The 24,378-nt window shown below is 39.2% G+C and overlaps 2 protein-coding genes across 3 annotated transcripts in view; one reads left to right on the top strand and one right to left on the bottom strand.

Moving 5' to 3' along the window:
• On the bottom strand, positions 1-3,555 carry yipf6 (Yip1 domain family, member 6). The gene is made up of 7 exons (XM_056746160.1): positions 3,415-3,555; positions 2,762-2,890; positions 2,467-2,545; positions 2,262-2,304; positions 1,899-2,024; positions 1,327-1,484; positions 1-841 (listed from the first exon to the last, which is right to left on the bottom strand). Exons 1-7 carry the CDS (start codon positions 3,445-3,447, stop codon positions 720-722), a joined length of 690 nt encoding a protein of 229 aa, XP_056602138.1. The 5' UTR covers positions 3,448-3,555; the 3' UTR covers positions 1-719.
• Positions 3,556-4,488: 933 nt separating this feature from the next.
• Positions 4,489-24,378, top strand: part of ophn1 (oligophrenin 1) — a 32,091-nt gene continuing 12,201 nt past the window's right edge. For both annotated transcript variants that reach the window (XM_056745418.1, XM_056745417.1), the window contains exons 1-17: positions 4,489-5,001; positions 10,803-10,898; positions 11,122-11,183; positions 11,927-11,998; positions 15,212-15,313; positions 15,562-15,672; positions 15,832-15,936; positions 16,326-16,458; positions 16,830-16,930; positions 17,030-17,121; positions 17,495-17,573; positions 17,657-17,690; positions 18,539-18,601; positions 19,597-19,671; positions 20,226-20,310; positions 20,909-20,967; positions 23,996-24,101. In XM_056745418.1, coding sequence (XP_056601396.1) covers positions 4,848-5,001; positions 10,803-10,898; positions 11,122-11,183; positions 11,927-11,998; positions 15,212-15,313; positions 15,562-15,672; positions 15,832-15,936; positions 16,326-16,458; positions 16,830-16,930; positions 17,030-17,121; positions 17,495-17,573; positions 17,657-17,690; positions 18,539-18,601; positions 19,597-19,671; positions 20,226-20,310; positions 20,909-20,967; positions 23,996-24,101 — 1,529 coding nt within the window. In that variant the 5' untranslated portion in view covers positions 4,489-4,847. The remainder of the gene's footprint in view (positions 5,002-10,802; positions 10,899-11,121; positions 11,184-11,926; positions 11,999-15,211; positions 15,314-15,561; positions 15,673-15,831; positions 15,937-16,325; positions 16,459-16,829; positions 16,931-17,029; positions 17,122-17,494; positions 17,574-17,656; positions 17,691-18,538; positions 18,602-19,596; positions 19,672-20,225; positions 20,311-20,908; positions 20,968-23,995; positions 24,102-24,378) is intronic.

Genomic DNA, 24,378 nt, shown 5'->3' with positions numbered 1-24,378 from the left:
TAGTACTTAGAAAGCTGCTTTTTATTTCATTCAGGAATGTTTTAACATCCACCAGCGGTTAGAACACCGAAATAAATGTAATGAACCCCAAAAGTCTGAACAAAAGGGAAAAGACCAAAGAAAAGAAACTTCAACCATCTCGAAGGGTCTGCTGATGTGTACGGTGCTTTGAGGGGAATCACCTGGTAGTAAACACTTCACTGAATGTGCAGTCTAACAATAGCTGGACAATTCTTCAAGTGAGATTTTACAGCTCTCAACAGAACCAGACACACAAGCGATGACATTCACCCTCATACAATCCCGTAAACACATTCATTCATACACACAAACAGTGACAGGGCTCATACCCAACACACGGTACTAAGCATGTCAGCAGGTGTAATCACATACTTCAATTTAATTAAACACATCCAGACTCAAATATTTACATATACATACAACAACACAATGAGTTAGCATCTGTAGTCTGATGTAGGCTGCTGTTAAATGTGTAGTGCTGAATAGAGTCCTTCACATCTCTTCTCTTATCCTTCTGATTGAGAGATGGCAGGAGACTTCAATGAATACCCCAAATCTCTGTTTGTCGCTTTGTGAATCTCCTTCAAAGTCAAAGTTTTCCCGCCTCTTTTGGTTTAGAACAATCGTTGGCCAGCTCCTAGGCGGTCTACTATACTGGTTGTCTTAAAGAAAGGGAAGTCTGTTGTGCTATATGTGTGCTAATGAGAGGGCGAAAATGTCAAAATCATCCAGCCGATCACAAAGTAAAACAGGAATACCGGATACACAACCAGAGCTTTTCTGTTGGCCGGTTGACTGTCTGCAAGAAATGCTGTTGAGGCTGTGGATGAAACATGGACACAAACACACATTTACTTAAAATCAACTTCTATTGTGTTGGTATGTTGGTATTGTTAAGTACTATAATCCTAATTCTAGCCTTAAAAGAAAACATTTTTTAAATGACATAAAATATAAAAAAAGGAACAATGAATGTCCCCAAAAGGTCGTTTTTAATTTAGTGGATAGATATTATCTGTACACAGAAAAGCACACACATACAAAGCCCTAGTGGTCAAATAACACTAAAAACCCTTATGACTGGGAGCCTGAGAAAAACTAAGAGTGTCACCATAGACCAAAATTGCTGTGAAACCTGCAACAATGTTTACTGATAACAGAAAGTTAAGAAAGAAGAGAAAGAAAATTCAGAACAAGCCTACATTGCCACCTAGTGGAAAAGCTTGTGTGTCAATCTATAAAAATCCACATTCAGGCCTTCTGTTAAACAGCTGAAAACACAGAATTGGTTTAACTGGTCCTTACCAAATGTTGACCAGCCGAAGGAGGCGATGACAACTATGAGGCGGACAGCAAAACTAATGCTGCCTGAGCTCCCCAACAGAACAATGCGGCAAACAATCATGGCCACAGTGAGAGGCAGAATACAGTACCCCAACACACACAGACTCTGGAAGAAGGATCTAAAAAGACCAAAAGTAAATAAGACAGAAAAGGGGGAATTAAATGGTTTTAATAATTCAGTACATTCATTCATTGCGTAAACCTGTTCAGTTTGTAGTTCTAGAAAAAGTCACGAATTCCCTTGGATTTACAAAAAATAGGTTTTCGTTGAATTAGTAAACGAAATTAGCTAGCTCCCAACTTAACTTTTATCCAACAACAACTTATATACAGTCATACCTCAAATGTAAAAACAAAGCATGCTTTAAAAAGTTCACAATGAGATGCCATAACCACATAATGTTATTATACAGAATGTTTGAGGGATGACTGTATGTAAACTGTGTTTCACACGAAAATGTCTGCAATAAAATGTATTAACCTAAAAGTAATGTCTAAATAAAGGGGCTACACAAATCAGACTGTTTACTTACAAAGTTCCTCCCAGGAGTTTAGAATTAAGGGTGATGATTACAGAACCAAACCAAATTATGACAAAGACTTCTGCAAACTGCGGCCTGCCGTCTTCCTCACTGTCTGCCGACCCACCCTGAAGCATTCTGGGAAAAACACAATGTCTCAGTAGTGTTAGCTGCCAGAGGGGCAAATACCTATTATTACAACTGGGATGGTCATGACTCTGGGTTATCAAGATTTCATCGCCTCTTTTTGAGCAATATTCATGATAATAATCCAGGGTTTACATAGTTCACACTTCATCCTTGAAGTTTTTACTCCTGTGTGAACCTCAATGATTAACACATGAAATCATATTATAATTAAACATTACTACTTACAAGGCAAGGGTGACACAGAGTAAGAGAGGTCCCCACAAATCCCCTAAAAACCAGAAAACATAAATATACATCCCTTATTAGATTTGCATGACATTGGCTCATTAGCATGTATAACTTATGTAAGATTATAAATAAGACACATTTTATAAGTATTCTGTAACAGATTAATAATTTTCTACTATTTATAAACTATGGATAAACGTACAGTCTCTGAGGAGTGCAGAACTTTTCTTGGGGTACATCACATGGACAAACTTCTGCCCAACAGCTCTCAAATCTCTCATCTGAGACCCACAAACAAAGCAAAGGCAGAGTAAAAAATGATCCATAATACTTGACATAATACTTAGAGCTGCTTTTATCATGCTGGTCACACTGTGAAGAAGGCAATGACTTAATTTACTTAAAAGCTATAGACACTGGCCAATGTCACTTAACTTATTAAGAGGAAATATAGGCCGATTAACCTGTCTGGCACAACTCACTACATCTTCACTTACAATGGTGTCTTTGACAGGCTCATCCAGCGTCGAGAGGTCATTGTCAGCATTTTGCGAACCTATCGGCACAGATATGTCCCCCTCCACTGGAATGTCTCCCGATATTGAAATGTCAGATAAACCTGCAAACTGTGACGACAAGAAGAATGGCCGGTTTAAACAGTTATGGCATATCAGGACAAGTATGACATTTTACATCTACATCAATTGGAGACATACACAACAGATGGCAAGTAGATAATGTCTGGTGTTTAGCTTATTAAGTTAATGAAAGAGAGAGAGAATGAGAACGAGCGTCTGCGCAGTTTCAGATTGCAGGCTGTCAGTGTTTACATCCTTTCTTAGCTCTGCGCTGTCAAACACGTCCTCGTGTTTCCCATAAAAATGCAAAACTTTATAGTGTGAACAAAGGAGAATTAAAAAAATAACTCGTTCAACTGAGTAAATGTTCTGACGAGCTGAGAAACGACCATCTGTCTTTACATGTAACGTTGCAAGCCAGGAGAGTTTACTGACAGATTTGACGTTTTTAGGCTTCCAAATCAACAACACAAGATTTGCACTCATATACACAAAGACCCAAACACGTAACGAGAACTGACAGCATGTTTTAAGGGTTTTAAAATGTTTTGTTTACGTCTTTTGTCTCTTACCATACGCTTGTTGGACTCCTCTACTTCCGCCATCTTTACACGGATATAGATACGTCATCGGATGTTCAACGTCAAAAACGCCAACATGCCACTAAATAAATTAATAATGGTTTCTTTTTTTTTGTTGCTGTTAGTATTTTTTAGTACTTGTTAGTACTTTATCGCATTGAAGACTATTTTTGCTCTGCATATTGTTAATAATTTTCACTTGTTAACACTTATTTCGTAATGTAAACACATGAACGAACAAACAAATGAAAAAATCATTTAATAATTAATAACAGTAATTTCTCATAATATTGCAACACAAATAGAAATAAAGGAAAACATCGGCTCTTGCATTTGTACCGAATCGAAAATAAGTGTATTCATAGATTGTCATTTGATAATTATATTCTATGAGGCTAAACCGTGCTACAGTGTTTTTAACGGAACTTTAATATATTTATCTTCACATGTATTCACACATATCAAACATGTCACTTTAAGACTCAGAATCAGTGTGGAGTTGTAGTAGAAATATAATAACTGTGTAGAATGGCATGTACTATGAAAGGATGTTACAAGATAGGCGAGACCTGGTGGCCCGAACGTTGTCTTTTATTCCCAATAAGAATATGGGTCTACATAATAATTATAAGTTGTAAATATTAACGTTATAGTTTCAATTAAACGATTATTAAAAGGTATCATTGATATTTACGTTTTTGTTTAGACTGCTGATAAAGTAACAACGCGCCTTTGCCACATGGTACATGTTACTTTTCTCAACGTTGCTGAGGATGGCCCTATCACAATCAATTGCGCTTGCTGCATACGTAGTTTATTTGATCATTTTGTTGACGTTGATGGGGCATATATGAATTCGTACTTCTTGCTTACGACTTTCACATTTCAACGATTGTTATTTTAAGTCTAAAAATATTTGCAGTATGACGAGGACATCCTTTGACTTCAATGCACCTCAATGGAGGATACGTCTTTGCGAGCCCATTTGCGCCCCCTGGTGGAGGACACACTCGTGCCCCACTAATGAGCCTGCAAGATTTGCCGCCCAATAATAATGTAGGAGTTCTCAAAATGTGGCCCTGCCCACGTTTGCCAATCCCTCCGTTTCCACAACACGGAAAAGTATAGAAACCAAACTACTTTTTTGTCTTTATCTGTAGTTTAATGCTTTGGTTTGTCACTTTCTCGTTTTCTGCTGAGGTCTTGCGCAACACCGCGTGAGCACGGAGACAGTCACCATTGGGGCGTTGGATTCGTTTCTTGCACATAGTCCATTATGCTAAATATGGGGAACTTTATCGAAACTGATTAACCGCGATTAACTTGCTTGTTATAACAAAGTTATCGAACGACAGCTCTGCCGCGGTTTGTGTACTTCACGGATAACAAAAGGCCGGTCATCTTCATTGATCTGTGGGGTCAGAATGGGGCATCCTCCGCTGGAGTTCAGCGACTGTTACTCCGATAGTCCCGATTTCAGAGAGAGGTTGAAATGCTACGAAAACGAGCTGGAAAGAACCAGCAAGTTCCTCAAGGATGTTATCAAGGACGGCAACAATGTGATCAACACGATTAAAGGTAAAAACGATCTTTTATTTTCCAGAGGAGGTCTTCGCTGCTGGGGGATCTAGATGGAGATCCCCGCCTTTGCAAAGATGAGCGGGTGAACGAAAAAAGACACAGATCACCATATTTTGATCTGGCAAATGCGTATCGATTGCTCTGTTTCAAAAGTATTTATGCATAAGCTTGCACTTGCTGGGCAATTTATGGTTTTAAAGACATTATACAGTCAAAAGGGGAGGGAGAGATCTACAGATGGTGCGAAGCTGTTGGACGAACCCCCTCTCAGAGATGCTGGCAAGCTGTTAGGAAACAGTCATGGTGGGATTCTCAAACCTCATTGATTTATCCATAACGCACTCCTTTTATTTTCCAGATTAGAGTGGAATTGAAGTGCAAAATTTACACAGTTTTGCATCAGCTAAATGATTAAAGTTGGAGGGACCACAGACACTGTGGTTTACTGGGACGCAGGTTCTGCTGTCTGCCTATCACTGTTCTATTGATCTTATAAATGTGAAGACACTATTACACCCATAAAACCTATTTAAGACGGAGACAGAGAAAGAGGGGGTATTACATCACGAGTCACCGAGAGCACACATGGATCGGGCTTTTCTCTGGAGTGCTATAAAGTAAAACAATAGAAATAGATAGTTATCAAGATGACAGTTCTGCTCTAGCATCATTGCTCTCGAGTGCAGCCACCGCAGAGGATCTGTCATCGCAAACAATGTACTTTAAATGGCTTTGAATGAGATACTGAGCAGGCGAGCACAATAGAATTGTACTATAGTAGTTATAGAGAAATGATATTGAAATGATAGTAATTTCAGTAGGATAATTCTCTTTGTCCCCACTATGACTTCCTGACTGGTTGAAGAGCTTCTGCTGACTGGCCTTCAGTTTCGATATTTACATTTGAGTGGGTAGCTTAAGCTTTTATGTAAAAGATGTGATGGCTGGTCCCCAGTCAGTGATAATTTGCTCATTCAGCTTTATCTCCCAGTTTAAGGCTCCTCAGGCTTCCTTCCCTATTTTCAGAATATGTCGTAACAACAGTATTTTTTTCAAAACACGGGTAGGCAGATAGTCTTTAGTTTGCCTGAGGGAGGATGACAGCTTCTAATTTCACAGACCACAGGCCACGCTCTATACCCCGGAGTGCAGACACTCCAAAAGCAGAATGCAGAGCCATTAGGAGAGACTTTCTTACTGAACGGTGTTGAGCATGTGTTGAGATCGGCTGTAATTTGATGACTGCAGTCTGCAATGAGATACATCCATTAGTGCCACACTTCAGTCCAGTAATCCACACTGTGACGTCTGGCAAAGTCACCTCAAGAGAGTCGCTGTCTTAAGTGCAATCTCACTTAATGCTGTGTATATTTGCTCACCGAAGTACTAGAAAACAGGAAAACAGGAAAACTAGAAGATGCTGAATTTGAGCTAAGGTCAAATGACCTGACTCAGTGGGTTTAAAATGCCTGCTTCCGGTGGTTATGCAGCTTAGTAAGGAATAATGTGTGTATGGTGTGGATGTGAAACCTTACACAGGAAGTTGAGAGTTTCCTTATTTTTCAGCGATGGGGAACCTTTTTGAAGATGTATTACTCCTGTTTTGACTAAACAGTATTTCAATAACACAGATTCTCAGAGTGATCAAAGTCTTTGTTCAGTCTTTTGAAAGAAACTTTTTGCTGAATGTAAAATTTAAGCTTATTGTTTTACTTATGAATACATCATATTAATATTGTAATAACAACACAATCTCAAGGCAAACACTTAAGTATTTTACGTGTTGGCTTATTCCCAGGGATTTGCACATACTCAGAAACAAATGTATAGTATAATGCAATGCAATAAAATAAAATCGCTGTGGATAAAAGCGTCTGCCAAATGCATTAAAAAACAATTGTGATATGTAAACTCTCAGAGATTGCATTTGTTACCAATATACTGAACCATCTGTTTATATTTGACTAAACCATTGTTGGAGGATTCTAAACATTAGAATAAAATAAGTCAATGCACAAGTTTTCTTTTTAAAAAAAGGTAAATAAACATGAGTTATGGATGTGACAAAGAAAGGACACGGTTTCTGGGGTACAGAAAACTTTGTAGGATTTCTTTCAATAAAAATGCAAAAACCAGAAGCAACAATACCCAACATACAGTATAAGGGATGCCCTTTCACAAAACATAAATTAGTTACTTTATTTAAATTTTCATGTGTCCGTTCATGAGAAATATGTACCGTTATGGATGTGACTCTCCTGAAAATGGCACTTACCAGACTATAGAAAATCATGCTCTAAAATTAAAACAAATGCTTTAAAAACTTGAAATAAGATCTAACATGGGTATTTGAACCATCGTTGACATTTGTGCTAATAGAGTAGAAACCATTGGTAAAAAACATGGTAGGGTTGGACACGGTTAGACAAACCCAGCCACTGGATTAAATTAACCCAGAACATTTTTATATTTTACCCAGAGATGGGTTAACAACCCAAAATTGTCCCTTTTTGACCCAAAGCTGAGTTGAAAATAACCAAGCATTTTAAAGAATGTCATACATAAATTGTGGAAGAGATTCACTATAATCCCGACCCATTTATCTGTTTCTCAAGCTTTATTGAAGAAAAGGATCTAATTCCTTCTGTTGTATCTTACTGCACTGACTGGTTCTTCAGCCGATTCTGGTTATTCTGAACAGGATGTGGTTCTCTGCCTCAGGTTGATTTAGTTGTTTATAACCTGGGTGCGTTGACTCATACTCGAAAACTGCGTCACAAATGCCACCTTGCATTTGTATCTAACATCGGTTATATCAGTTACTTCTTACAGTGGCAGAGTAAAATCATTCACTTGCCACATATCACAGTCGTGTAATTGTTTTTTTGAGGGGGTTGAACAGGGTGGGTTTTGTGATCGGGTTTAGAGAGTGTAGTCTGTCATGCCAGCTCCTCATGCTTTAGACAAACTCACTCTTTGTGGCCCTTGCATCAGAGGGGATAGAATCATTTAAACCATGTCTTCTGTTAGCACCACTTAGTTCAGATAGCAGATTGGCCTACAGCACACAGCTCAGTCAGAGAGAGGTCAGAGAGAAGATAAATGATCTTCATCACATGGATATTGTTCAGTTGGGTGGCTGAAGTGTAATATTTCAAAACAAGTTTTTTGTTAATATAAAGGAAATGTTACAAATGTAAAGTGTTGTGTATTTGGATGGATTTGTTTTAATTGCAGTTTATTTCTGTCATCATTATGCAGGGGTACAAATCATATTTTAACAAGGAATATTTCATGAAGTAGGTACTATAAGGTGCTATTAGTTAACATTAGTAAATGCGTTAACTAACAATGAACAAATGATTTAGTTTAGTTCTAACTAAAGCATTTGCTCACCCATTGCCAACAAAACACAGTCATATGACTCAGTTTCACTTACCGCCTACATTTTACTGAACATGACTCGTGTCGTGATACGATCAAGCAACAACCAGCGCAGAGAGAGAGAGACACGCGTGCGCTATATTACTGGCGTAAACATTTTGGTAGTGTGTGTCCGTGGAGCATTTTAAAGTGTCAGAGAAAGACACAGCACGGGACTTGCCACACGGAAGTAAATTTCCGAATGAAAGCGTCTTTACCGGTTGGTAACTTTTCGTCAGATGGAAATGGGGCGGTCTGACAGCAGTCCCGCCGCTCGCGACATCCTTTGACATCATACAGGGGTCGCGTGCACACAGTTCCCTGTACTAAACCACTTGTAGCCTATGTTCTGTGCATTCCCGAGTTAGGAGGAGAGACGTGAACTTATATGGTTGTCAGTCAGAATCAGAATTGCTTGCATTGGATGGTTTTTTTTAAATCATTTTGCAATGTAACCTATAATAATCCAACAGTTTTCGTTTATTCATATTTTTTATTGAATAGGCCTACTGTGGAATGACACTTTTTAATGAACTGTTGTGTTGTAGGGGTACAGAGTAACTTATATTACATTCTTTTAGCAGTCAGGGAGGGGGCTCAATTTTTTTTTAATTATTTGTTTTGCTCAATTTTATATTTTTTTGAAATGCAAGACAAAGTATAAGAAGGACATTTGACTATTCAGTTTGTGAAATAGTGAAAAAAATGGCTCAATAAATAGAAAAAAATGCAAAAAACATGTTCGGTGTTTGGTATTATTCGGCCTTCTGCACAGTGTTTCGAATCATGTTTGCAATTTTCGTTTCGGTTTATCCCTAGAGGTGATAAATAACCAGCCCCAAAATAAATTATTTGAAAAAATATTAAGAAGACTGGATGAAACGGCTGTATCTGCTTTAATGCATATTTGATATATTATTGTTATATTATAGATTTTACAATTTTTTGCTGAAAAATGCTTTGGTTATATAGACTTATCATCATAATCCCACAAATATGAACAATACCATTTTGAAAACTTGAATGATCAATAATAATAATAAAAGTGACAAAATCTTCATTTTATAAAATAAATATGAAACGACTCTAAATAAAGCTACAAAAGTTTCATTTTCGCTTTAACATGTAACACAAATTTATAAGGTTACTGTCACTTACATTTAAAACACAGCGGACTGCTTATGTGAACCTTTTGTGTTTTTGACATAACATCGTGTGTATTTCACAGTTATAGAGAACATATAAAAGACACGAAAGAGAACTTCATGATGATTAGTAGGCTTACTGAGATGTCTGGATCAGAGATAAAGTTATATATGCGATGTATGCCGTTGAATGGGGATGTACAGATGCATCGCAGCATGTAGAATATACATTACACTGTAAAACAATCTAAAGATCTCTCTGCAAAAGTGGAAACAGTTGAGTCACTCAAAGTTAGTGTGTCTCAGTTAAAATAGTCGCAAAAGGGCTTGTAGAGCGATTCATCTTGTTCTTCTATGTTGTCGACTCTCCGTCAGTTCTGTGTTATACTGCAGCATAGCGGTGAACTTTGGAACAGCAGTTTTTCAAGTACCGAAACAAACAAAATAATGGGATTGAACCGCTTCGAAATCTGTTTCAGAACCGGTTTACCGCGCAACCCTAGACCGCACCATCTATCAGTTTCAAACAATCTCCAAAGCCAGCATTATATCCACAATTTATATAACATCCATCACTGAAATGCCGTGAACAAACAAACACACCTCCCCTTCTCTCACTATTGTAAGATGAACAAGGAACAAATCTTGATGGCAAGCGGGTCTTCTTATCACTTGTCGGTTTCCGTGAGAAAATTTGACTCACAATTCAGAAACTGTAACCAATGAACTTTTGAGTTACTGATGCCTTGTTCGCGGACACATTGATAATAAACCTTTATTATCAATGTGTCTGAGAACAAGGCACATGGACTTAATGTCTTGGTTGAGAGAACATTGAGGCAGTCACAATTGTACAGTGCTGAAAACTGTTTGTTAAATGTCCTGACCAGTTCAGCTGTGTGTGTGTTCTGGCATTGAAGCTGTGTAGATTCTGACACATAAATCCATCCACACTGAGCTTCATAACATCTGATTTTACTTAGTAGTCAAACTGCTTTTCTTATTTTGAGGTTCAGTAATTAATGGTTGCTTATGCTTAATGGCAAACAACCAAACAATGTGGTGAAAGGTTGCTTGTTTGAATTTCTTGGCTATGGTTGCCTTTCTTCAGTGAAACCATGAGAGTGTGTGAAGAGAGTTTAATAGGGTGTAGTTGAAGACGTGTTATCTCTTGATGATGTTCTTAATAAACATTAATGTGGTTTTCTTTGTTTTTGCTGTTGTCTCTAGAATACTCGCTAGCTGTGCAGAAGTTTTCTCAGACTCTTCAGTCGTTCCAGTTCGATTTCATCGGCGACACTCTGACTGATGACGAGATGAACATCGGTGGGTCTGAATCTCATCGTTGATGGTTCTGATTGGTCTGAATCTCATCTTAACCTGATTGGATAATTGCTAATTTTTGTGTTTAAAACATGAGTGTTGTATTTTTGTGTGCAAGCATACTTGCATTGCGGTTTGAATGTGTTTGTATCCATCGGTCGCAGCATGTTTTGCATATACGTTCATGCTTTTGCATTTGACTCATACGTTCTGTTTCCCTCGACAGCGGAGTCATTTCGTGAGTTTGCTGGTCTACTGCAGGATGTAGAAGAGGGCAGAACGATGCTGGTTGGTGGAATGCATTTCTTTCAGTGCCATTTCAAAAATAATCAAATCATAATCCACGCTCATATACAAACAACATTTAAACTTCTCAAATATGTCAATCATTAACAATCCGCACGACTCCTGGTACTGAGGGCCAATTAAACATGTTTCTGTTCATTTTATTGAGATGTGTGTGTCGTAAAACCCAACGTAAAACCCAATTTCTTGAAAAGACTGATAACTTGTATTTCCTTGAGGTGCTTTCTTATCAATAGCATCTAATGTACGATGATAACCTGTGCAACTGGAAACTCAGGATTGTGAAAGTATGTCTTCTTCATTCCTTACGAGGTGCATAAAACATCCTCAAGTAATGTTTTTCTAAATAATGCTCATGCACAGTCATGTGGTCGTCTTATGTAATTTTTCTTGTAGGGCTTTGAGAATTGAATTGAGTTTGTGGGTAAAATCAACATTGTATAATAATTATTTTTGCAGACTTTAATTTCATAATCCAGGCATGTAAACCGGTTTCTCTTCAAACTATTTACACAGTTAATAAGGTGTTGCAGGTTCAAAGGTATCCTCAGGCTCTTTTTCTGTTCACTTCTATTAGCAGGATGCTAACCCAAACCTTCTGCTTCAGTGTGACAGGGTTCTAGCAGGATTTTCAATTGTAGAGACAGTAAAGGATTTTTGGGAACACAACATTCACTTACCTATCGCCTCTCATTTTTTGTTTCACTTTTCTGTTTCACTTACAGGTTCAGAACGCCTGTGACTTGCTTATCAAACCTTTGGAAAAGTTTAGGAAAGAACAGATTGGAGTCACGAAAGTAAGTTGTATACACACAAACACAGTAAAGACAGTAGACACTAAAGGGAGACATAACATTATAGCAGGGTGAAGTTTTAGTATCTCCAAAGTGTCACATGACTACATATGTAGAGGCCTGCTCACAGCAACATTTAATTGCTCAGATACCTCAGCTCTCAGGTGTGTTTTACTCAACCATTAAACCATATCACAACTAAACAAACATAAATTCCTGTTTATATGCAGATACAGGCAGACATTGGTGACTGAGTAAATGTGATCAGTGTTTTCTCCATTTCAAAGCACTACGGTGGCCAACACAGCACTGAGAAGTTGTGACGTTTTGCTTCTTTGCCGAAAGAGATAATGTATTTACGAAACACTCTCTGTAGAGCAGTTTATATGTTTAGGGCTACTGTAGAAACAACATGGTGAATTCCATGCAAGGAGACCCACCCACGCTGTATGAAGATAGAAATAGCTCATTCTAATGTAACTGAAACTACGCTTCATTATGTAAATAAATAGTTGTTTGGAAACGCCGTGTGGTCACAATGTTCATAGAGCACTTAGCAGTTCCAAACAAATCCGTGCTATTAGCCTATTTGAATGGATTTTAGTGGGACTGACAACAGCAACTATATTTGCTTAAATTTTGCTAAATATAGCACATTGTTCACACCGATTACTAGATTGAGTACATCTACAGCACCTGCAGGTTATAAATACGTGTGACGCGGACGCATCTTAAGGTTCCAACTTTGTCTGAAAGGACGCAGCATCTCGTTCCCGCTTTTTCAGGGAACAGGGTTACAGCCAAGTAACCTGAGACGTTCCCTATCAAAAGCTACACTCGATGCTCCGTTTCAAACGCTATGGGAACGACAATACCAATGCCGCTGCACGGGAAGTGTCTGGACCCCCCAAGGTTGTGTGGTGTGTGTGCATAATCCGAGTGGAGGCCTCAGATATGACTCTGGGATGTAGACCCCAGGACGCCTGAGCCTGGAGTAGCATGGACATCCAGACTATAAAATCTGACAGATGTGTGCGGAGAGGACCAGCCCGCCGCATCACACACTTGCTGCAAGGGGACACCTCTTGCTAAGGCCATATATGATGAAACCCCCCTTTTTGAATAAGCTTGACTCCTAGAGACAGGGTGCTAACCAGACCTTCGAGCACTATCGCTAAGTCCCATGAAGGGACTGTCTGTCTAGGAGTCCTCAGCCGCCTCGCTCCACGAATAAAGCGGGCGACTAAAGGGTGATTTCCCACATAAACCCCATCAAGCAGGGTGTGGCAGGCCGAAATGGTGGCCACATAAACCCTGAGAGAACCAGGGCTTGTCCCTGAGGAAAGATTCTCCTGCGGAAATTCCAACAATGAAACAATCTTGCAGTGAATTGGGTCTAGATGGTGAGCAATGCACCATCTGTCAAAAATGCTCCATCTAAGGGCGCAGCTCCTTCTAGTGGAGGGAGCCCTAGCACTTAGAATAGTCTCTACTACACCAGGCGGAAGCCCAGCACCTCTTAGCTGGTTGCCTTCAGGGGCCAGGCATGGAGGTTCCGGAGCCAGGGACTGGGATGAAACATTGTCCCCTGCGCCTGAGGCAAAAGATCACTCCTGACTTGAATCATTACAGCTTGTCTGGACAGAAAGTCCACTCCCACATTCATATGCCCCGGGATGCGTCTGTCGTTAGCATCTTGCTGATGACATGGACCAAGAGTGGGACCTCAAGTCAGAAACCGAGGTCGGAACCACATAGAAAGGGTACGAAGCCCCTGGCACGAAACCTGTACAAGGGATTGGCCCTTGGATGAAATTCCCTGGCTCTGGGCCACAACTGTAACGCCATTGGCGGTGGGGATAGCTCAGGGGTCCCCTGAGGGTGCCACGAAGGAGGCACTAATCTCTCTTGGGAATTTAAGCGCCCCTTCCCGGGCGGGCACACCCCCACGGTCCTGGGCACCCAACCATCAGGACCTCTTCTTTGAGGAGATAATAACCCTCAGATCCGGCCTCCCAGAGGCAGCCTGAGGAGTGTTGCAAACCGCTCCCCTGTCTCTACCAGGGGGCGCACAGCTTGCCATGCTTGCCTTCTGGACCTCTCGTCTAAGGTAGACCGGACCTGAACAGGTTTGGATGGGGCCAGGTCCGGATTAAGTGGCTCGCAATCCCAACGCCTGAGCACGGCGGGGAAGGAACCTCACGAAAGGCTCCTAATGGCGCTTTGCCTCCCGGAATCTACTGATGACGGTATTTAAAGCGTCGCCAAATAGGCCAGAAGGCAAATGGGGGCATCATGGAGGAACGTAAGGTCCCTGTCCTTGATGCCCGTGAGGTTGAGCCACAGATGTCTCTCCATGGAGACCAAGGCAGCCATTGATCGGCCGCGTCCTGCCTGTGCTCAGGTCATTGAGCAGGTCAGCTTGATACGCCTGTACAAGCGCCATGGTTTGCAGAGGGGCACCAGCCTGACCCGCTGCCTGGAAAGCCTTCAGCACAGCCTGTCACTCTACAATGTTTGGTAGAGAGTACGGGCTTGTTTGACACGCAGCACGGGCGTGTTTGACTCACAAGCTTCACAACTGGTCGAACAAAGACTGTTCTCCCATAGCGTTTGAAACACACCATTGAGTGTAGCTTTTGATAGGGATCTCTGTATTTCAACGGCTCTGTACTACACTAAATATGAAAAATTGTGATATTTCATGACCCAGATATCATATTACAATACTGTAGCGCCAGATGTCTGTTGGACACCTATATAAACAAGTTGACAAGAGAGCGAATGTGAATGTGAGCTGATATTTTATTTTTGAGCCAGACTGGAACAGTTTCAACTACCGTAGCATCCATGGAAAAACAATTAATTTATCAGAGATTGAGGAAGAATTACAGGGCTATCATGGTTAAAGAACGACAGGGAGATCATTTGTTGGAAAAAACACATGGAAAGTTTCAAAATTCCAAAAATTATTTTGGACACCTTCCAGGCCAACACGCTTCCGTTAACATTACTGAGCTCTCAGTTTCATTTTAGAAGTTTTTCATTGTGGCGAGAGATTGTTGGTTGTAAGGAACCTCAAGTCTTAAAGCTTTATTGCCCCTGTTTTTATTAAGAATCGGTGGCCAAGCAAAAGGTTTTTTAAGTTCATCTCACACTTTCCTGCTGTTGGAATGATTCTTTCAAATCAATGAGTTTTTCATGCGTGTGTTTCAGGACAGACGAAAGAAGTTTGAGAAGGAGAGCGAGCGGTATTACTCTCAGATGGACAAACATGTGAATCTGTCCTCCAAGAAAAAAGAGACGCAGCTACAGGAGGTAAAGACAGAGCCGAAGGGATTATAAAGAGCACATTTTTAAACCTGTTACACTACCAGTTTCTTTGGTCACACCTGGTTATGTTTTTGTATGTTCTCAAATGCCTTCTCAAGTGCGCAGAACACTTTTAACGTAATAAACAGGTGTGTCCAAACTTCTGACGTGTGGTGTAAACTCAAAACAAATCCCATTATTAAGCAGTCTTTTGAATGCATCTTTATGTATGCATGTTTGCGTGTTTGTTGTAGGCAGATGAACAGTTGGACAAGGAGCGTCAGGCGTTTTACGAGTCATCTGTTGAATATGTCTACCAGATCCAACAGGTTCAAGACAGGAAGAAGTTTGACGTTGTGGAACCTGTGCGTGTTCCTTTTCTTTTAGCCAATATACACTGTTCTGTTTTATATCATTTTATATGTTTTGTAGGAACTAATGGTTAATTGTGTATGTAGATGGTATGTAGAGATGCATGGATGGATTGTTGTCCTTATAGGGGTTTGTCCATGTGTGATTTACAGGTATTGGCGTTTCTACAGAGCATCCTCACCCTGAACAACCTGACAGTGGAGATGACACATGACTTCCTTCCATATAAACAGGAGCTTCAGATCAGTCTGCAGAATGTGAGAACTTCCCAAGTCAATACTGATTTGGTCATGAGCAGACTCCTTTCCGTGTTCTGCTCTGTTGGTTTATCTTTTTTAAAAACAAATGGCTCATTTATTGCAGGGTTAACACAATAAACCAGAAACCAACTTACTTGAATTATCACAACACCCCAATTATTAAATTCAGTAACGTAAAAATGTTAATAGAAATGAATCCTTTTACAGATTAAATGTTTGCAGTTATTTTGTCATGGTTTTGTGGATCCTACTGATTTATTTTAAAAGGAAATGATCAAACTTGGCTCGCCTGTAAAACTTCCATGTATTATGTTAGCCCTTCCACAAGGCTACACCCCAAGTGTTGTTTTTCTTATTTTTGTGATGGATTGCTGTTGTTGCTGTAGACCCGTAACAACTTTGAGAGCACAAGAGAGGAGATGGAAGAGCTTATGAAGAGGATGAAACAGTCGTCTCAGCTCTGTATTAGGCACGGCCAGCAGTGGACTAAGGAAGGATACATCTATGTGCAAGAAAAATGTGAGTGCTCTTTCAATTTTGCAATCCAATGCCTGTGAAAAACCACAGACAGCATTTCAACTTCATCTCTGTTGATTCATTAAGAGGAACACATCTCCCTCCATGTCCCTTCAGTAACCTAGTTTACTGGTAATGAAATGAGTTGAAACATTACAAATGTCTTCTTAAAGAAAGAGCAGTAATTGTTTATAACCGTATATGTAGATGGCAACATTGACAAACAGGACACATCAAGAGTTGTGGTTAAAGGGGTACTTCACCCAAAAATGTCTTCACCTTCAAGATTTTCATTTTTGAGTGAAGTATCCTAATAATAAAAAAATAAAACCATGTATCAAAGCATATGTTATACTCTCGCTCTCTCTTTGCAGGGGCTTTGGGTGTAACCTGGGTGAAGTATTACTGTAAATACTTTAAGGACAATAAGACATTGGTTATGGTGCCGATGGAGCAAAAAACAGGAACCAGACAGGTGGAATATAATATTAATAATATAAATGAATGAAAAATAAACTAAATTGAGTATATGTCCTTTTCTATTACACTTCCTCTCTGTCTTTTTCTTTCTCAGACCACAAGTCAGCTAACACTGAAGTCCTGTGTACGCCGCAAAGCTGATTCTATTGATAAACGCTTCTGTTTTGAGATTGAGACAAATGAAAGGTGAAAATCAGCATTAGTCTTCTGTCCATTACTGTTTACAGCAAAACTTTTTATTATTAGTTATAATTTAGACAAATGTATATTATTATTGATTCATTTGTAATAAATGTGTGTCCAGTATTTCCAGAACAGATTAGCGGGAAAATGTGCATGTCTTAGTTTATTCAAATATGCACGTGTACAGAATAGAAATGCATTTTACGGAATAAAGAACAAACCATGATATGAACTTTGATTATAAAGTCATGAATATGTAAATGTGGCCAAGGATATTTGCACATTTTTAGGACTGTGCGCTCCGTCTCACTCCAGGTACAAAAATGGAAAAAGGATTTAATTATACAAATTTTAAGATTATAATTTTTGTTTTTAGATGCAGCCCTGTCCTGCTCCAGGCTATTTCTGAGGCCAACAGGAAGCAATGGATGGAGGCCATGGATGGGAAAGAACCAGTGAGTTTAACATGGCCACAACTCTTTTAAGAACCTTAAATTTGAATGTTTTTTATGTACTATAATGTTTCTGTTTGTTTCAGATTTATCATTCTCCGATTCAAAAGCAGGAAGAGAGTAAGTACAACTTGACATTGGTATTTATATCTAAAAAGCTAGTAAAATAAATATATATATATATGAAGAGTTTGGTTCCAAAATGAGATAACTCTGTTTTATAAAAAATATAATTTTAGATTATTTTTTATGTTATCATGTTTTTATTGTGTTAGTTAGCTGTATTTTTTTGAGTTAGTATGGCAGAAATCAAAATAAACCGACTGCAGTTTGATTGATATTAATTGGAACGCACAATAAAAAAACATGATTCTTGAAAAATATTAAAAATAGATATATCTCATTTTGGAACCAAACTCTGCATTTAAATATATATATATATATATATATATATATAATCAACAATCACCTTTATTTTTGGTCAAACTGAAATAGATCCATTGCGTCATCCACACAACCACTCTTTACTATACTGCCCTTCATAAACTTGTCTGAAAACTGCCAAAAAATGACTAGCTAAAAATGTCATTTTCGAGATATAGGAGATGTACTGTATAGTGATGCCTGAAAATAACATAATCATTTACAACGCCATACCCCATGCTATTGCATGTAAATATTACAGTTCCACATGTCTAAAGTATCATAGAAATACAGATCCTTTTTGGACAAACAGATAAATATTCGATACAGCAAGGAATGCGAAAAGGAGAGACTATCCAAAAATAGAATTGCCTTGTAAAAGAACTGCACAATAAATTCAGAAAGTGAAATACCTGCAGGCCTGTGCAATGCAAGGTGTAATTACACCATAAATAGTGTCCAGAAGCCTATTGAGAAATGCAAACAGTGGTGATGAACAGTCTTCATTATATGTAATATTCTTTCTTGTTTTCTTTTATCCCCAGTGGATCTGAATGACCTGGGCTTCAAGTTCGTCAGAAAATGCATTAACTTTGTGGAAACAAAAGGTGAATTACATTTCTTTGACACTTCAGAATATCAGGAATATGAGTATCCCTTTGTATTTTCTGGAAACGTATCAATCACGTAATTAAGTTACTCAGGGTTACCGGTGGAGCTTTAGAGCCCACTGCGGGCCTTTTAATATGAGCTGTGCGCTGTTTACACACTTCATGGCCACCATATGCTGAACCTGCACACATTGGTGCATACATTGGTGTGAAAACGTCACCATTTGTTGTTTTGTTCGTCGAACGCGACCAGCAGAGGGCAGCAGCACATCATGTGCTCACGTGTTCGTCGCTTAACGGAGCTGAGAGCCAACTGTAAATAGAAAACATTCATTTCCAGAATGTGTTTGTTCTGCAGAACAGCTGCTGATGTGGCCAAAAAACCTGAAACCCAAACAGTAAAACACACCAAACATACAGATTTTTATCGATAATGTATTGTACAAATTAAAAGGAAAGCACTGATATAAATTGATGGCAGAGCTTATTTCTTCTGTAAGATTGTGGCTCAAAAGTTTTGGTCTCCAAAGCAGTTAGCACGTTGCAGTAAAACAGTGAAATCATTAAAGCGAAGAGCTAATTTATTCTCACTAATAAGCGTGCATAAACCGGAACGCTAATGGTCGTGTTTGAAGGGCTGATGTATGTGTTCGGCGGTCTCTGAATTTGCCGTTACTCAGATTTCCCCCCAGAAGTTTAAGAGCGGCCCTGTCGTCAGGAACAACGTGGTGTACGTTAGCGATCAGTAATCGCTGGCAACCCTTGGTTCGGGGGTTATTGTACGGCTAATGGCGGCCGAGCGCGAACTGAGCGTTGGCCAGGTCCACCGCTGCTCTTTCGTTTTTCGGTAGAGCTGTACTTTTCCACTGCAGGACACTCCCCCGTTTCTTCTCCCTCATGCCAGGTTCTCCCATTTTCTCAGTCCATAAATCATTCTTTCTGTTTCTTTTTCACTCTCTTTTCGTTTGCTCTCTTCTCTTTCTTTCTGGTAGGGCTGACTCAGGAAGGGGTCTACAGGACTGTGGGCAGCAACATCCAAGTACAGAAACTTCTGAATGCCTTCTTTGGTGAGAAAATGACCAGAAGAACATCTGCCTTGTTTGTGCGTGTGTGTGTGTGTCTGTGGAAAACATGCCAACATGCTACTTGTCAGTCCCTCTTACGGACAGATTCGCTCATTTAAGTTTTATACAATCATCGTTGGATGCAGAAAAGTGAAAAGTCAAACCCTCAGAACTGTTGAAAGCTATTAAACCCGATTTATACACACAATTACAAGCAAAAACACAAGTGTCTTTTATCCGCTGTCAAGTCGCTTTAAATATTTTATGTGGACATTAAATTTAATCACTCATAATTTCTAGTCCTAACTCATTGTGGCATGTTAAATTTCTGGTGGGAGCTTTGCTCGTTTTTTGATGTAGCATAGCAATGGGACAGCCAGGAAACCAAAGCAGAGATATGCGTCCATGAGAGCAACCTTGAGCTGTTACAAACTCCCTGACACACAGCCCCCATATTGAACAACAACAACCAGCTGAGGAAGGTCATTCATCTCTCTTTTTCTCTCTCTCTCTTTCTCTCTTTGTCTTCATCTGTCCTGGTTTCGCTCTTTCGGCAGACCCGAAGTGTCCAGGTGACGTAGATTTCAATTCGAATGACATGGACATTAAGACCATCACAAGTGCCTTGAAATTCTATTTGCGGTAAGTTAAGCACCCATATATACACGTAAATTTGGACATTTAAATAAAAAAGATAAAAATTCACACCTGTATGAACCATTTCAAACTTTGCCGAACACAAAAGTCATTTTGAAAAATGTTGTTAATCGGCACCCATTGACCATTGGTTTTTTTGTCCATACAATAGAAGTGAACGGTGCCAGCGCTGTTCGGTTACCAACATTCTTCAAAATATATTTTTTGTGTTTGGAGGAAAATAGAAAGTCATACAGGTTTAAAATGACAAGGGAGTAAATGATGAGAGAATTTTCTTTAACATTTTTGGGTGAACTGTCTCTTTAAGAGAGCAACGATGAGCGGTTTTCCACCAGTTAGACAACCGTGCCGAAATTCCGAGCGGAGAACAATTTGTAATCGTGCCGTGTCGAACCAGGCTCACGTGGAAACATAACGGTTTAGCGCGATGGTGGAAAAGCGCTCATTGAAAATTTGATTTAGTGAAGACATTCAGTCAAACAGCCCGATTGTGAATGAGAAAATGCTTGTTGTTCAATAAACAAGGAAACACACAATTCATACCGATTAGACGACCGGAAATAACTGTAATTTATTTTTGCAGGAGTCTCAGTGAACCGCTCATGACCTACGGTCTGCATCGGGAACTGATTTTAGCAGCAAGTATGACAGCAGTCCACAGCAGTACACGCGCACCCACATACCCATCTTTACACACACTTTTTTGTGTTTACTGTATATGCGTTTTCCATCTGTTATGGGTCACTTTAGTTCAGCAGGCTGACGTGCAGCTGTAAAAGAGGGAAAAAACGACTGCAAATGCACCGTTTACTCTTTAATACTGTCGGTAAAATACAATCCATACATACAGAATCAGGTATTTGGATCAGTTTATTTGCTTTTTCTTTGGATCAAAGCAGCAAGATGTGATTTTTTTTTACCACAGTTGGGTGTAAAATCTTCCAATCAATAAGGACCAGCTGTTTAAGTTATTTTCTGTTTTACTGCCTATAGAAAAGATGGTGGAAAAAGATATTAGACAGTTTCACAAATGTGCAATAAAGAGAATGTTTCTGAAATGGGTAGAAATGTAGACCATTTTGCAAGACGTAAACAACACCGGTCCAGAACCACCTCCTGTTTCAGGTTTTTTAATGCTACATAAACATTAGAACAAAATAGAACTGAATCAAAATGTTACACAAACATTTTAAACACTACAACAGATTTAAAAGACTGAATATTCCCTGGAAAAGAGCAATGTGACACTATATAACACTCACATTCTAATTATTGAAGCTGTCACTTATTACATGTTTACACTGTTGCACGTGACTGTTTGATGTCTTCAGCACAAGCTCGTGGACCTTTATTTAAAACACTTTACTGTACACTACAAATCACTTATTTACACCATATCTGTGCTTTGCTGATTATAACAGGAGGATTCTGTTTGAGTTGTGTCACTGTATATTGAGAGGTTCATTGTCTACAAGTATAAGGTCCAAACAAGTGGCACGATGTAGTGGGAATCAAAAATGATTTTAAATGAATGTGCTTTTCGGTTTCAGAAGCCTCTTTTTCGAGTGTCAGGTAATGTTTTAGCACTCACTTTCATGTGCCATCTCGAGCAGAAGTGAAACATAAAAACATTCACACAGCTGAAATAGAATGTTGTTATGATGAGTTAATTGAGAGAAGTGTGGTCGTAATATTGATTTAATATTGAGCAGTTTATTTAGTTAATATATGGTGCTTTTTATTTTAGTGTTTTCTGTTTATAACTGAGACCAATTTGCATCTCTTAATGAGATTGTATTGGTTTTAATTGTTGACTTTGATTTTCATGATTAATGAAATACCACTTGAGTTTGATAAATGGGTGCGGTAAATATTAGAGAATAAAATTAGTTCAGTTTGTTGTAACAAGATAAAGCAGAACCACACTGGTAGCGTTGCTGGTGAAATATTATCTGTCAAAGGTTTAAAGTCACATTTTAAACAAAAGGTTTACAATCAGTAAATATATTAGCTGATATGAACTATCTATGAACAATACTTCTGCAGTATTTTTTAATCTTAGTTTCTGTTCAGGACAGTTTTGTACTCCAGGTTGACACTAAAACAATTGTATTGACATTAACTAACATTAACAAAGATTAAATGCTGAAAAAAAAATATTGCAACGCTTATTGTTAGTTTATGTAAGTCAATGCATTTACTAATGTTAATTGATACGTTATTGTAAAGTGGTACCACTATGACATACCACAAATGAAACTATGGGAACTATTTTCTTAGTATCTTTCTTTTAGTATTTCCAATGTAACAAACCTTTGCCCAGAAGTTGTAAAAATGTCATGAGATTTTATCAGCCAGATTTTTGAGATCCCACTGTGGAAAGAGCTTTAAACAGTATTGATAGAGATATCTCCATTCTGGGCTTTTTCTGGCTTCTTTTCATTATTTTTCAAATTTTCCAAATTTTTATTTTTGTTTGATCATTTTGTTGGCACACTTACACAAAACTACATTCAAGCACGTAACTTTAGATCAAAAGGTTTTACTATAATCACTATAAAAATCCTGAACCTTTGACTGTTTTGATATTGGTGCATATCTGTCCGACAGAAAGAGAAAATAACAAACGACACATAACTGTTCATTAATGTAACATTAGGTTGTTTACTCGTCAGACAAGGAATCTTCAAACAAGGAAAATTTTCATCGAGGGTGCCTACTGAGATTTATATTAACACTAACACAATTGGAAGTTCTGTTCACCCTTCTGTTCTCTGTGTATGAGCGCTCAAGGCAGTGCGTGTGTGATTTGGTTGTAGTATTGTGTGTGTGAGTGCGTGTCCAGCTTTGAGCGTTTTCCTCGAATCATGCTGTGTTCTAATCCTGCCTATACCTAATAAGATTAGAAGCCATTAAAGCGTCTGTGATTATTATAGCTCGTCTGCGGAGCTACGCTCAGATTACACGCCACTAAACCAACCCAGCACAGAGGAATGGCCTACACCTGCCGAAGGATTAACTGCTCGCTTTAATGCGCTTCACTCGCACGGGTCCAAATCTTATCATGCCTTTGATCTCGTGCGGTCGCAGCTGGTCGCGGTTTCTTTTTATTTAGAAAAGATGTTGAGTTGCTTCATTTGACCCCTTCGAACCTGAAGAAGCAGCACTGGCCCGCAGCTCCTGCTAAAACTGCTCTATGGAGTTCCCAAGTACACGCTCGGTTTCCAGTTCACTGAACTTCTATAAAGTAACCACTGTTATGGTTAGCCAGAGGCTGTGTGCTCAGATAAAGCTGTGTTTAACCCAGATGTCACAATCAATGTGTCTCTACTGATCCTTCTAGGATTTTACAAGTTATCTTTGGACAAGTCGAAAGACGTTCGGCAGACTGCCGTAATATGTCAGCCGGAGAAAAACAAACAAATTTGCACTTCTAGAAACCGCTAGATTGCTAACACGAGCAAATGGCTCTATTAGCTCTAGAGTAGATGGAGCGGTGCACCGACATGTACTGACTGCTGTATTCGATCCTTTTTACGTAGTACAGTGTAATGAGAGACAGGTGACTGGTCTTTCCGTAATGGACGACGCTAAAAATGTGACAGTAAATATGTTAATGATGTGTTTTGGGTATCTAAAGTGCGCGTATGTGTGTGTTTGACTTTTTCAGAGTCAGAGAATCTGGACTATCGGTTAGGGGCGGTCCACTCTCTTGTTTACAAACTTCCAGAGCGGAACAGAGATATGCTGGAACTGCTAATCAAACACCTGGTCAGGTAAAACACACCGAGGCATGCATGCGTGCACACGAGCGCGCGCGCTCCGAATGCGGTTTTCTAACCTGTACCCAGCTCACTTGAGTGTACCTCTATAATTATATATTTGAGCTGTGTTTTGGTTAATGACAACAGGTTGTGTGCGTGCGTGCGTGTGTGTGTTAAAGTTCTGCCGAAGCTGAGAATAAAAACCTGCTTTGCTTTCTAGTGTATAGCTCCATATGTGTCATCTGCGTGTGTCAGGAATACCTATATATACATTACACTAGCCCAAAGT

The sequence above is a fragment of the Triplophysa dalaica genome, chromosome 4 (assembly GCF_015846415.1).
Source record: "Triplophysa dalaica isolate WHDGS20190420 chromosome 4, ASM1584641v1, whole genome shotgun sequence".
NCBI classification, from domain to species: Eukaryota; Metazoa; Chordata; class Actinopteri; order Cypriniformes; family Nemacheilidae; genus Triplophysa; species Triplophysa dalaica.
The sequence above is the reverse complement of the archived record's forward strand: the minus strand, read 5'-3'. Positions and strand labels throughout refer to the sequence as shown.